Source organism: Empidonax traillii, unplaced genomic scaffold, assembly GCF_003031625.1.
Source record: "Empidonax traillii isolate 1590-97213 ecotype Southwest subspecies unplaced genomic scaffold, ASM303162v1 scaffold3592:size21717, whole genome shotgun sequence".
NCBI classification, from domain to species: domain Eukaryota; kingdom Metazoa; phylum Chordata; class Aves; order Passeriformes; family Tyrannidae; genus Empidonax; species Empidonax traillii.
In genome coordinates, this window is record NW_020958785.1 from 5,559 (window position 1) to 17,675 (window position 12,117).

General features: G+C 69.6%; 3 protein-coding genes across 3 annotated transcripts in view; 1 reads left to right on the forward strand and 2 right to left on the reverse strand.

Moving 5' to 3' along the window:
* Nucleotides 1–3,121, reverse strand: part of ANO8 (anoctamin 8) — a gene marked incomplete at its 3' end in the record, with an annotated part of 8,671 nt that extends 5,550 nt beyond the window's left edge. Inside the window, exons 1-2 of the mRNA XM_027910486.1 lie at nucleotides 3,011–3,121; nucleotides 191–394 (exon numbers count right to left, since the gene is read on the reverse strand). Coding sequence (XP_027766287.1) covers nucleotides 191–394; nucleotides 3,011–3,110 — 304 coding nt within the window. The remainder of the gene's footprint in view (nucleotides 1–190; nucleotides 395–3,010) is intronic.
* Nucleotides 3,122–5,603: 2,482 nt separating this feature from the next.
* Nucleotides 5,604–8,447, forward strand: GTPBP3 (GTP binding protein 3, mitochondrial). Its single transcript, XM_027910488.1, has 9 exons — nucleotides 5,604–5,641; nucleotides 6,019–6,260; nucleotides 6,491–6,577; nucleotides 6,783–6,985; nucleotides 7,072–7,144; nucleotides 7,229–7,372; nucleotides 7,489–7,654; nucleotides 7,754–8,032; nucleotides 8,120–8,447. The coding sequence occupies exons 1-9, from the start codon at nucleotides 5,604–5,606 to the stop codon at nucleotides 8,349–8,351; spliced, it is 1,464 nt and encodes a 487-aa protein (XP_027766289.1). The 3' UTR covers nucleotides 8,352–8,447.
* A 1,358-nt stretch (nucleotides 8,448–9,805) lies between these two features.
* The window catches only part of PLVAP (plasmalemma vesicle associated protein), a 3,849-nt gene continuing 1,537 nt past the window's right edge, over nucleotides 9,806–12,117 (reverse strand). Inside the window, exons 2-6 of the mRNA XM_027910487.1 lie at nucleotides 11,742–11,951; nucleotides 11,128–11,206; nucleotides 10,405–10,997; nucleotides 10,012–10,135; nucleotides 9,806–9,917 (exon numbers count right to left, since the gene is read on the reverse strand). Coding sequence (XP_027766288.1) covers nucleotides 9,838–9,917; nucleotides 10,012–10,135; nucleotides 10,405–10,997; nucleotides 11,128–11,206; nucleotides 11,742–11,951 — 1,086 coding nt within the window. The 3' untranslated portion in view covers nucleotides 9,806–9,837. The remainder of the gene's footprint in view (nucleotides 9,918–10,011; nucleotides 10,136–10,404; nucleotides 10,998–11,127; nucleotides 11,207–11,741; nucleotides 11,952–12,117) is intronic.

The following is a 12,117-nucleotide window of genomic DNA, read 5'->3' on the forward strand; positions in this document are numbered from 1 at the left end:
CCCATGTCCCCGCCCTGGTCCCCACTCCCCCTCACGCCCCCATCATTCCCTGTGTCTCAAATCCCTCCCCAACAACCCCTTTGCTCCCCGTGTCCCTTGTCCATCCCCACATTCTCAGCCCTGCCTGACTTCCCCATCTCTCCCTAAAATTCCCGTCTCTCCACACATCCTCGCCCCCCATTCCTGCTACTCCCCATCCCTGCTGCCCCCACCCCAGGGTTCTGCACCTCATGCTCCCCCCCATCTGCCACAGGTACCCCAGGTTCCCCAGGCGTGTCCCTACCCGGGAAGGTCATGAGCACGTCGCAGTTCTCGGTGGGCACCGTCTTCATCCAGGCCTTGTGGGACATGATGTAACGCCCGGCCTGGAGCAGCCGCTTCCCGAAGAGTTTATCTGCCGGGGGGAGGGATGGGATGAGCAGCCGCGGGATCCCGTGGGGTATCCCCCCACACACACCCCCCCCCCACCCCTAGGAACCAGATCCCAAACCCCGATGAGTCACGGGGCGGGTGCGGGGACCCCCGGCTTGTCCCCGGCTGTCCCCGGCGCGCCAGTGGCAGGAGGTCACGGCCCCGCTCCCGGTGACGCTGCCCGGGGCTCAGGTTTCTCCTTCGGCGGCTCCGGGTGCCCAAAACAGCGTCGGGTGCCCAAAACAGCGCCGGCAGCTGCCGGGGAGGAGCTGCCAGGGTGTCCTGGCACCGCCGGGGTGCCGGTGCCGCGGGATGTCCCGGGGTGCCCCCCTGCATCCCCCCAAAAGCGCTCACCTCCGCCCGCAGCCCTTCGGTGGGGCCGGGATCCGGCAGGGCCGCGGCTCCGAGAGATGGAAAACCGCAGGAAAAATGGGGATACTGAAAAAGCAGCTGGTCTCCATGGAAACCCGGGGAGGTCCCGCGCCGCCGCGGGGAGGTGGGATGGGGACAGTCCCCACAGTCCCCGGCGGGTGCCAGCGCGGGGACACGGCCCCTGTCCCACTGTGGGGCGGCCACACCGCTGGGACACGTGGTCCCCTGGCCTGGTGTCCCCATCGCACCTCCTGGGGTGGGTGGGGACAAGGGACATCCCAAAATCCTGCCCCGGGATGGCAGGATGGGGCTTCCAACGGTGCTGGGGTCCCAAAGGACCCCGTTTCTCCCAGCCCAGCCCCCTCCCTGCCTCAGCGCCCCCTCCTCAACCAGCGCTGCCCAGGGGATGGCACGGCCTCTCCAGCTGCCCCAGGGTTGGGAAGGTCCCCGGGTTCCGGAAAAACAGGAAATGCCAAACCTGCTCTGTCAGCTCCTCCCAGGGAATGCACCCCAACTCTGGGCACCCCCTGACCCGCCAGGACCCCCCCCCGGCCAGGCTGAGACCTCCCAAACTCATCACCAGAGCTGCCGGGCTCTGAAAGGCCTCCCTGTCCCGGCTCTGGGGGTGGGAGTTGGGGACAGTGCCAGGCTACCATGCCAGGCTGCCACCCCCAGAGGGGGACTGATCCGGCACCCTGGGCATGGCCGTGTCCTGCCCTGAGCTGCCGGGGTGCTGGGTGGGCACAGGGTGCTGAGGCTCCAGTGTGCCAGAGCGCTGGGGTGCTGGGGTCCTGGGATGCCAGGGTGTTGGGGTGCTGGGCTACCAGGGTGCCAGGTAGCTGGGGTGCCTGCCTGGGGTGTTGGGGTGGCAGGGTGCTGGGTGCCAGGGTGCCAGGCGGGCACAGGGTGCCGGTGGCTGTGGTAGCGCTCTCCGGGTGACGCTGGCGGGCTGAGCTCACCAGTCTGAATTATTTATGTCCTGCCGGGAGTGGTGGCACCGGGCACGGGTGGCAGCTCTGGGCACCGCGGGGGCCTTGCCCCGGGCGCGGCCACGCCGGCACACGCGTGGGCGACCGGGCGATGCCCGGCGGGCACCCACCCCGAGGATGCGGGTGCAGATTCAAGGGTAGGGGGTTTCCTTGCCCAAGGTCATGGGAAAAGAGGGGTCCCCAGCGCCCCTCCTGCCCCTCCACCCTGGCTGGGGTTGGGGGGTGAACCCACCTTCGTCCCGCTCCGGCCGAGGGTCCCTCAGGCCCCGCTGCTCCCCCCCGGCAGCCTGTGCTGTCACCGAAGTGGGGCCCGTGGGGATGAGGGCACAGTGTCCCAGCCAGCACCGCCCCGTCGTGTCCCCCCGGGTGTCCCCGTCGGTCCCCGCGGCCCCCCGTGTCCCGGCACGCCGGCGGTGCCGCTCACCTTGGCTCCCGGGATAAGGTCACCGGAGCTGCGGCGTGGCGGGGACGGGCACGGCCCCTCCGCCGAGCGGAGCCCGCGGCCAGCGGGCACGGAGCGTTCGGGGGAGCGGCTGCGTCCCGGGGGGGGGCACGAAGTGGGTCACCCACCCCTAGGCGGGAGTCCCGCTCGGTGGCACAGCGGGCAGCAGGCCCTGCCTGCCCTCCCCCCCCCCCGCCCCCGCCACGCGGACCCCAACCGGGGGGGTGTCACCCGGCCCAGCGCCACGCAGGGGGGAGACCCCAACGACTGATTGGGGACCCCAGCCCAAAGCCCCCACCCTGCACCACCCCTCTGTCCTGGGGGTACGAAGCTGGTCGGGGGGGACAATGGCCTGTCTGGGGTGGGGGGTTAAGGGGTGGTAAAAAGACCTTTCTGAGATGGGGGGCGACGCGGGGGGCGCGCGGACGCCGTGCTGGGGTGGTCACCGGTGCGTGGGGGACACCGAGCTGCACGTGGACCCCATCCCGGGGGGGCGCGGAGCTGTCCCGGGAGGACACACACGCGCGATCCCCAGAGAACAGCAGACCCCCCCGTCCCGGGGGGGGACCCCCGGTGGTGGCACACGGAGCTGTCCCGGGGGGACGCTCGGAGCCCCGCCGGGAGCACCGACCCCCTCCGCGGTCCCGGCGAGCCGCATCCCGGCCGACATCCGCATCGAGCCGCAGGGAGCTGCCCCCCCGCGCCCTCCCCGGCCCCCCCGCGCCCCTCCCGCCGCCGACCGCAGCCCCCCCTAACCCCCCCAATCCGCCCCGGTCTCCGCCCGGTTCCCCCGTACCCAGGACGCCGGTGGGGGCCGCCGGTTCCGTTCGCTCCTCCCCGGCCGGGGCCCGCCGAGGCCGGTCGCCGTCCTGCGCTGCGGCCGCCGGCTCGGGCATGGTGCGGGGCTCGGCGGCGGCGGGGGTCGGTGCATCGGGGCCACCGGGGCCGCCGGGGCCGCCGGTGCCGCCGCCGGTGCCGCCGGTGCCGGGCGGGAGGAGGGACAAAGGCGGCGGAGCGGAGCCCGAGCTCCCGGCCCCTTTAATGCTCTGGTTGGCCGCCGTCTCCCCAGCGCCGGTCGCACCGGCCACGCGTGTCCGGCCGCGCCCCGTGGGGGGATCGTGAGGGGAGAGGGGGGGGCGGCTCAGGCCATTCAGCGAAGCGTCGTGGCCCCCCAGTGTCCCCCCGCACACTCGGGGTTACCCCACGTCCCCTCAGTGTCTCCCCCCACTCGAGGTTACCCCGTGTGCCCCCAGCATCTCCCCACCCACCTAGGGGTTACCCCACGTCATCAGCATCTCCCCCTCCTCAACAATCCCCCGCTGTATCCCCAACCTCCCCTTACCCTGCCTGTGCGGGGGGCTGCCCCGCAGCCCCCCCCTAGTGCCCCCCGGGTCCCCCCAGTGCCTCCCTGTGCCCCCCCACACCCCCGTGCCCCCCCTCCCGTCCCGGCACGATGCCCAGGAGAGGCAGTTCCCAGTGAGGGGGGGCCGGTAACCCGAGCGGGGTGTGCGATGTCCCCCTGACATTTCGGGTGACCCCTCCTCCCCCAGTCTGCCCCCACACACACTCGTGGGAGACCCCCCCCACAGCCCCCCTGCAGGGTTGGAGGGTCCTGCCTGCCCAGTGCACCCTGTGAGCCTCCCCTGCATGGTGGGCATTGGGGTGGGGGTCACCCCTGAGCCAGGTCCGTCTCAAGCCCCCCCCGAGTTCCCCCCACGGTTATTTTGGGGCAGGGGCCCGGTGCCAGCACGGTTGGTTGGTGCCACCAGGAGCTGTCCCCCCCGCTGGGATCTCAGCTGGAGCAGGGAGGGGTACAATTTCAGCTGGGGGAGGACAGACTGGGGCATCTCCAGGCCTGGTCTGTCCCTGTTTAGGGAAAGGGAGGGCACAGGAAAAGTTGGGCACAAGGGTGGGGAGGGGGCGCCGGGGCCTTGCAGGGCTGTGCATCTAAAGGAGCCTGAAACCAACCCCCCCGGAGACCCCCTGATCCCATGGAACATGGGGGTGTCCACAGGGAGGAGGGAGCACTGATGGTCTCTGATATCCTGGGAATCCCAGCATCCAGGTCAGCATCCCTGATAGCATCCCTGACAGCATCCCTGACAGCATCCCTGTCTGAATCCCAGCCTGTATCCCTGCCTGTATCCCTGCCTGCATCCTGGCCAACATCTCTGCCTGTATCTCAGTAGAATCCCAGCCTGTATCCCTGCCTGTATCCCTGTCTTTATTCCTGTCTGGATCCCAGCCTTTCCCGGCCACGCCGCTGTTGCTCCTCCCCTCTCCAGCGCCTTTGTCTGCACGACCACCCCCCCTCCCGGGCCCCACGCGCTCCCCCGGGGGGAGGTCTCCGAAACCCTCTGCAAACCGACTCGAGATTTTGGGGACCGGCAATGGGGGGGGACACCTCCAGAGCAGGTGGACCCCCCGGTCCTGGCTGGCCGGACCCCAAACTCTGAGCCCCCCTAAACTTGGGTCCTGGCAGGGGGGTGGGACGGGGACAAGGATGGGGGGGCGAAATGGGATGTGGGATGAGGAGCGGGATGCAGGCAGGGATGCAGGCAGGGATGAAGAGCGGACACAGCCGTGACGCTGCTCGGGGATCATTTCTCTGGTTCACAGAGAGCTACGGGCGCGGGCGGCTGCGGGGGGGGGTCCCTCCTGGCACACGCGGGGGCCTGTTTGTAGGGACCCCCCACCCCGCAACCGAGGGGTCAGTCCCGACCCCCCTCGCGGGGATGAGACCCTCTGGATGGGGTGGGGGTTCCCAGTGGAATCAGCAGCTCTGGCTTGGCTGGGTGCGGAGCCGGGGCTCAGCCCCTCGGGGTGCGGGGGGTACCAAGAGCAGGAACCCCCCCAGGGTGGGCAGGGATCCCCAAAAGCCTCCAGGTGCTCCAGGACAGCTTGTGTTAGGGTTGGGGGCAAGGGGATCTCCCCTGCGTGGCACGGGGACACCAGTGGGTGCAGAGAAAAGGGGACGGACGGGGTGGGGGTGAGTGGGGTCCCCCAATTCTCCGGACACGGGCACCCCCCCAGCTCAGGATCGTGAGAAGCTGGGGGTTATTTTTAGGGTACAGCCGTGGCAGTGGGACGGAGAGGGGTGGGTTCCGCCCAGCAGCCCTCCCGGCGTGGGGACAGGCGGAGACAGCCCGTGGGGGGGCTGTGGGCAGAGACCCCCGGGCATCACCGCGCCCCGCGCCGGGCGGAACCGCCCGGGCCCCGCGGCTTCAGGCGGCGCAGCGCCATGGCCGCTCTCGACCAATCAGAAACGGGAGCGCGCGGCGTTAAACCCGCCCCTCTGTGCCCTCTGGCCAATGGGAGCGGGCGAGGTGGGCGGGGCGAGGCGGCCGCGCTGAGGCCGGCGCGGGGTGCGGGCAGCGCGAGCCGCGCTCATGGCGCTGCCCAGGGCGCTGGGGGCGGCGGGGGGCAGGTGGGGGCACCCCGGGGCAAAACGGGGGGTCCCGGGGAGGGGGGAAACCCCCTGCGGGGCAGACTTCGGGGAGGGGATGCACGGGAATGGGTGCGCGTGCGGGTGGGGGTGACCTGGTGTGGCGGAGGGTGCGTGGGAAGGGGCAGTACAAGGGGAGAGGATGCTTTTGGGGAGGGGATGCATCTGAGGAGGGGGAGTACCCGGGGTGGGAGTCCACCTAGGGAAGGGGTACCCTTGAGGAGGGGGTGACCCTGGGGAGGGGGAGTACTTGGGGAGGGGGTTCACGTGGGCAGGGGTCCTTGGGAGTGGTTGAGGGGGGGCTGTACACCCCCTGTGCCCCCCCGGGGGTGTGGATAAGGACCCCCCGACCCTTCTAGGTGGGCGCGCTGCCTGAGCTCCTCGGCGGGTGGCGGGGGGGACACCATCTTCGCCCTGTCCTCGGCCCCCGGGCGCTGCGGGGTCGCCGTTATCCGTGCCAGCGGCCCGGGCAGCCGGGGGGCCCTGCAGACCCTCACCGGGACCCCCAAGCTGCCCCCGCCCCGTGTCCTGGCCCTGCGGCGCATCCGCGACCCCGACACCGCTGAGACCCTCGACCGTGGGCTCGTCGTCTGGTTCCCAGGTGGGGTGGGGGGCGTGGGTTGGGGCCCGGGGGGGGGTTTTGGGGCCCTCAGGGGTGGTCCTTGGCCACCACTGGCCCCTCTGCACCCTTCCCATAGAGCTACTACTGGGGGGTCTCTCCTGAGCCCCTCTGGAGCTCCTATGGGGTTGAAACGTGCCTGTGCCCACCGGAGGGATGTACCGGGCCCGAGGGGCTCGGCCGGTGCCCACCCAGGCCGTGTGTCCCCGCAGGGCCCCGGAGCTTCACCGGGGAGGACTGCGCCGAGCTGCACGTGCACGGGGGGCCCGCCGTGGTCAGCGGGGTGCTGCGGGCACTGGGTGAGCCCCCCCTGCCCCTGCGTCCCTCCTGCCCCTCTCCCATCACATCCTCACCCTCAGGATGCTGAGGGTGCTGGATGAGCCTCCCCCCATCCCTTCCTCCCCCCTTGCCCTTGCATCCTGCCCCTCGGGGTGAGCCCCCCGCACCCCTCTCCCCCCGTCCCTCAGGGTGCTGCGGGCAGGGGCTCACGGGGGGGGCTCTCAGGGCGCCTCCCGGGGCTCCGTCCCGCCAATCCCGGGGAGTTCACGCTCCGAGCGTTCCGCCGGGGGAAGCTGGACCTGACGGCGGCCGAGGGCCTGGGGGACCTGATCCGGGCCGAGACGGAGGCGCAGCGGCGGCAGGCGCTGAGGCAGATGGAGGGCGAGCTGGGCCAGCTCTACCAGCGCTGGAGCGACACCCTCACCCAGGTCAGGGCCGCCCAAACCTCTGTTCCGGCCGCTGCTCCCTCTTCTGTGGCCTGGGGGTGTCCCCCTGACCCCTCTCCCTGCTCCAGGCGCTCGCCCACCTCGAAGCCTACATCGACTTCAGCGAGGACGACAACGTGGAGGAGGAGGTTCTGTCCCAAGGTGGGAGGGGGCAGTGGGGTCAGGGGGGTGCTGGGACACCCTGTCCCCGCTGTCCCCACCCTGCCACGTCCCCTGTCCCCGCAGTGGACTGCACCGTGCGGGAGCTGGAGCGGGAAATCGGTGCCCACCTGCGGGACGGGCGCCGGGGGGAGCTGCTGCGAGGAGGGGTCCACGCCGTCATCGCTGGGCCCCCCAACGTGGGCAAGAGCAGCCTCCTCAACCTGCTGTGTGAGTGGGGCAGGGGAAGGGGGAGAGCAGAGGGAGCTGCTCCCAGCCGGGAAGGGGCTCCCCAAATTCCACAGGGAATCACCCCCCGCGTTCCATGTGTCCCCCTCCCCACCCAGGCCAGCGCCCGGCCGCCATCGTGTCACCGGTGGCGGGGACGACGCGGGACGTGGTGGAGGTGGCCCTGGACATCGGGGGGTACCCCCTGGTGCTGAGCGACACGGCCGGGCTGCGCGAGACCACCGACCTGGTGGAGCGGGAGGGGGTCTCCCGCGCGCGGGACCGGTGAGGCCGGGGGGGCTACACTGGGGGTCACCAACCACCACGGGCTGGCTGGGAGGGGGTGGTTATTGACCCCCTGCCCTACTCTGTGTGCCCCCCCAGGCTGTGCCAGGCTGACCTGGTGCTGGCTGTGCTGGATGCCAGCATGGTGCCCCCCGAGCCGGCGGGGCTGGGGGCTGCGCTGGGGGCCCTGCAGCCCCCCCCCGGCACCCCCTGTGTCCTGGTGCTCAACAAAGCCGACCTGCTGCGGGGGGACGGGGGTCCCCTGCGCCACACCTGCGCCCAGGGACCTCCCCTGCCCCCCACCACCCTCCTGTCCTGCAAGACGGGCGAGGGGCTCGACCACCTGCTGGAGCTGCTGGCGCGGGAGCTGGCACGGCTGTGAGTGCAGGGAGCGGGCATGGCGGGCACACCGACCCCCGTCCCGGCTCCGGGGGTGCTCCAGCCTGGCTTCTCTCCCTCTCCCAGGTGCGGGGACCCCCTGTGTGGCTCTCCCAGCCTGACCCAGAGCCGGCACAGTGGGCACCTGGGGGGCTGCGCGGCGGCACTGGCACGGTTCGGGCAGGAGCGCCCGCGGGACCTGGCGCTGGCGGCTGAGCAGCTGCGGCTGGCGCGGCGGGAGCTGGGCCGGATCACCGGCCACGTGGGCGCCGAGGACGTCCTGGACATCATCTTCAGGGATTTCTGCGTGGGGAAGTGAGGGGTGCGCCCGGGGGTCCCCCCTGGCCGTGCTGGGGACCGCGGGAAGGGAGCGCCGGGCTCTCCATGCCGGGATTAAACCGTGGTGCCTTCGGTGGCTCTGGTGTCTGTGCCCTCCCTCGTTCCCAACCTGGGCTCCTGCGTTTTCCTGGCTCGGGGGGAGCGTGTCCCGAGCCCCAGACGTGGGAAAAAAGCACTGGGAGAGGCCCCGTTTCCTGACCAGGAGGACAAACAAGGAGCTGGAGCGGCTGGAAGGGAAAAGCCACCCCGGGCATCTCCCCTGAGGTGTCCCCCTCCCCACCATGGCATGTGAGGGGCTCAGTGCCCTGGCGGGTCCATCTGTGTTCCCAACGTGCGGTCCCAGCCCCAGGGATGCAGCGTGGGGGGCTTGGGACCCCCAGGGATACAGCCCCAAGCCATGGGATAAAGGCCAAGCCAGGGAAGACGTGGGGTCACCCCCAGCTCCTGCACCCACGTGGCAGCTGTGGGCTCTGCCACCCCAAAGGTGGATGCTCCAGGGGGACCCCTCACTCTCCCACACCCCCCCCAGCTGGGGCTCCCAGGCTCTGGAAGTGTCTGGGGCTCCCAGATTGTTTATGGAGAAGCTCCAGGAAATCCTCTGGCAGTGAGAGGGTCCTGCTGGACCCCTGGCCAAGCTGTGTGGGGGCAGCTGGGACGGCGAGGGACCCCCTCTGTGACCCTGATCCCACCCCAGCCTGGCACTGGCACTTCCGAGGGCTGGCCAGGGATGAGGGCACCCGGTGGCATCCCCATCCCGGGGGTGGGGAGGGCAGCAGGAGCACGTGGCCGCCGTTGTCCCGGGATGGATGTGGCTTGGGGGGACCCAAATGGGACTTGGGGGACACGGATGCGACCCGGGGATGGGAGAGGGGGTCGGGAAGGGGCTGGGGGCAGAGCGGGAGCTCTACGTGCCTCCGAGGCGCTGGCAGGGAATGCCTGGCGTGCGGGCAGCCCGGCGAGGCAGGAAAAGCTCTTTCCACAGGAAGGAGTGGGGAGCGCGGCCGTAAATCCCGGAGTGACGGGCGGTGATTAATCACCGCGCCCGCAGGGGGCTCGGCGGCCAAGGACGTCCCGCTCCCTCGTCCTCCAGCACTTCCCACCCCAGGGGGACCCAGCGCTAAGCCGGGACTGGATGTTCTCCCTCCCCGGCCCGGCCGTGGCCTCCGTGCCCTCCACAGAGAATCCAACCACACGTGCGGCGAGTTGTGCCGGTGCTCAGGGCCGGCGGAATTCCAGCCAAGCGCAGGGATACATGTGCGGCGGGGGGGGGGACGGGGACACACAGGGGGGGCTCGGGGAGGGTGGGGGACAAGGAGAGGGTGGTCCTGGCTGCTGGCTCCCGGTCGGGGTTTGCCATCCGTGCTGTGGGAAGCACCTCCTGGGCTTGTCCTGGAGCACCTCGTCGGAGCGTCCCGCTCGCTGCTCGGCCCTTTACCCTCTGGGGGGGGTCCATGCCAGGCCCCCCCTCACCCGGAGTTCTTCAGGGTGGCCGTGTACTGCTCCACCATCTTCAGCATCCTCTGGATCTCCTCCACGTTCGCCTTGCCTGGAGGGGTGGGGTGGGGTGGGGCTGAGCCAGGCCGGGCACCCGGGGGGCCCCCGGCTCTGCAGACAGGGCCCCCCCAGGGCTGAGGACTCACCTATGTTGCCGAAGACCCCCTGGTTCTTCAGATAGTCTGCGTAGTAGCCTGTGCTGGGGAAGGGCCCTGAGCGGCTGGTGCCCCCCGGCACCCTCGGGCTGGACACATCGAAGAAGGGGTTCATCTGCAGGGGATGGGGGGGCACCATCAAGGGGACACCAATCAGCACTGGTCAGTGGTGGCACTGCTCGGGGCCAGGCTCCACTCAGTGGGAAAATCCCCGTCCAAGGAAAACCCACGGGTCAGGATGAAACCCCCGTGCAAAGGTGCGTTTGCAGAGCCGCCCGTGCCTGACCCAACAGTGCCACCCCAGCGCCGGCTCCCACCCGTTCCCGTGTGCCCCCAGGTCCCCTCGTGTCCCCCTGTGCCCCCTCACACCCCCAGCCCCCTCACCTTGGTGCCCATGCAGATGTTGAGCTGCTCCCTCAGCGAATCTGCCTGTGCCGCCACCGCCTTCCTCTTCTCCTCCAGCTCCTTGGCCTGCTGCTCCTTGTCCCCCTGCAGCTTCCTCCTCTCCTCCTGCCCGTCCTTCACCTGCTTCTCCATGGCCTGGAGCCGCTGCCGGAGCTCCTGCAGCTCCCTGGTGAAGCCGACGCGGCACTGCTCGACGCTCACCTCGCAGGCTCTCCTCCTCACGTACATGGTGTCGCGGTCCTGCTGCCAGCGGAACAGCCCTTCTGTGTCGTCCCTGATCTGCTGCAGCTTGCTCTCGGCCTCGCTGCAGCGATAGTGCTTCACCAGCTCCAGGAGCCGCTGGAAGTTGTCGTTGATGTCGTTCTTCAGGGATCTGCTCTCGTGTTTCAGCAGCTCCAGCTCGGTTTTGGTGAAATCCCAGCTGGTCCTGTTGGTCCTCAGGTCCTCCTGGCACCTCTCGTGCTCCTGGGTGGTTTTGGCCAGCGTGGTTTGTGTTTTCTGGTAGTTTTCCTCCAGCTCCTTCTTGGATAAGGTGATCTGGTCCAGCTGCCTCTGCAGCTGCAGCTTGTCGGCTGCACAGAGAGTGGGGGACAGGGTGGGTGTCCCCCAGTGCCACCCCCCTGCCCAGGTCCCTGAGGGGCTCTGGGGGTCCCCAGGAGGGTGGGAAGGGGATGATTTTGGGGAGGGGGAGAGGTCTCTCACCATTGCAGGTGGTGTTGATGAGGCTGGTGGTAATTTGGCACTCGGCCAACTTCATCTTGATGTACATGAACTCCTGCAGCTGAGAGGGGGGAGGAAGATGATGATGAGGAGGAGGGTCAGAGCATCCTGCAAGGACCACCCACCCTGGCATCACCTCGTGGACACTGGGAGAGCACTGGGGGCTGGGGAGGATGAGGAGGAGGAAAAGGATGGTGGGGGGTCAGAGCATCCCACAAAGACATCCCTGGGATATCCCCTCACTCCCTCTGGACACTGGTGAGAGCATCGGGGACTGGAGAGGGAGAGGGAGAGGGAGAGGGAGAGGAAGGGGAGGGGGGTCAGAACACCAGGAATCCCCTGGCATCACCTCTTGGGTGCTGTGGGAGCGCTGGAGGCTTAAGAGGATGACAATGATGATGATGAGGAGGAGGATGGCTACAAGATTGGAACCCCCATGGCCAGCCCCTCTCCGGGACACCAGGGCTGAGACCCCCAGGACTGGGGGAAGGGGAGGCACCTCAGCATCACCACCAGGCTCTGCCCCCCCAGCCCCTCTCCCCCAGCCCTGCCATAACGAGGTCCCAGCACCCCTGGGTGCCCTGCCCTGCCCTCACCTGGGGGAGGTTGTTGGGGGTCTGGGTGCTGTTGCACTTGTCCAGCTCCCGCTGGACCTTGGAGACGAGGCCCTGCAGCTTGTCCTTGTCCTTGAGGGTGGCGTTGAGGGCGCGGGTGAGGTTCATGTTCCTGGTGCCCAGGGTGATGATCTTGTTGTAGCGGTCCTGCAGCTGCTCCTCCAGCAGCCGCAGGTGGGTGTCGGTGCCCGCCTGCGCGTTCCCGTACACCATGAACAGCACCAGCCCCAGGATGATGAGGAACTGGATGAGGGAGGTGAAGAGGAAGATGTACTTCATGTAAAACCCGCAGTCCCGCTTGGGCATCGCCTCCTTGGCCTCCAGACCGAACTTGGCCATGGCGAAGCTGCTCTTCTCC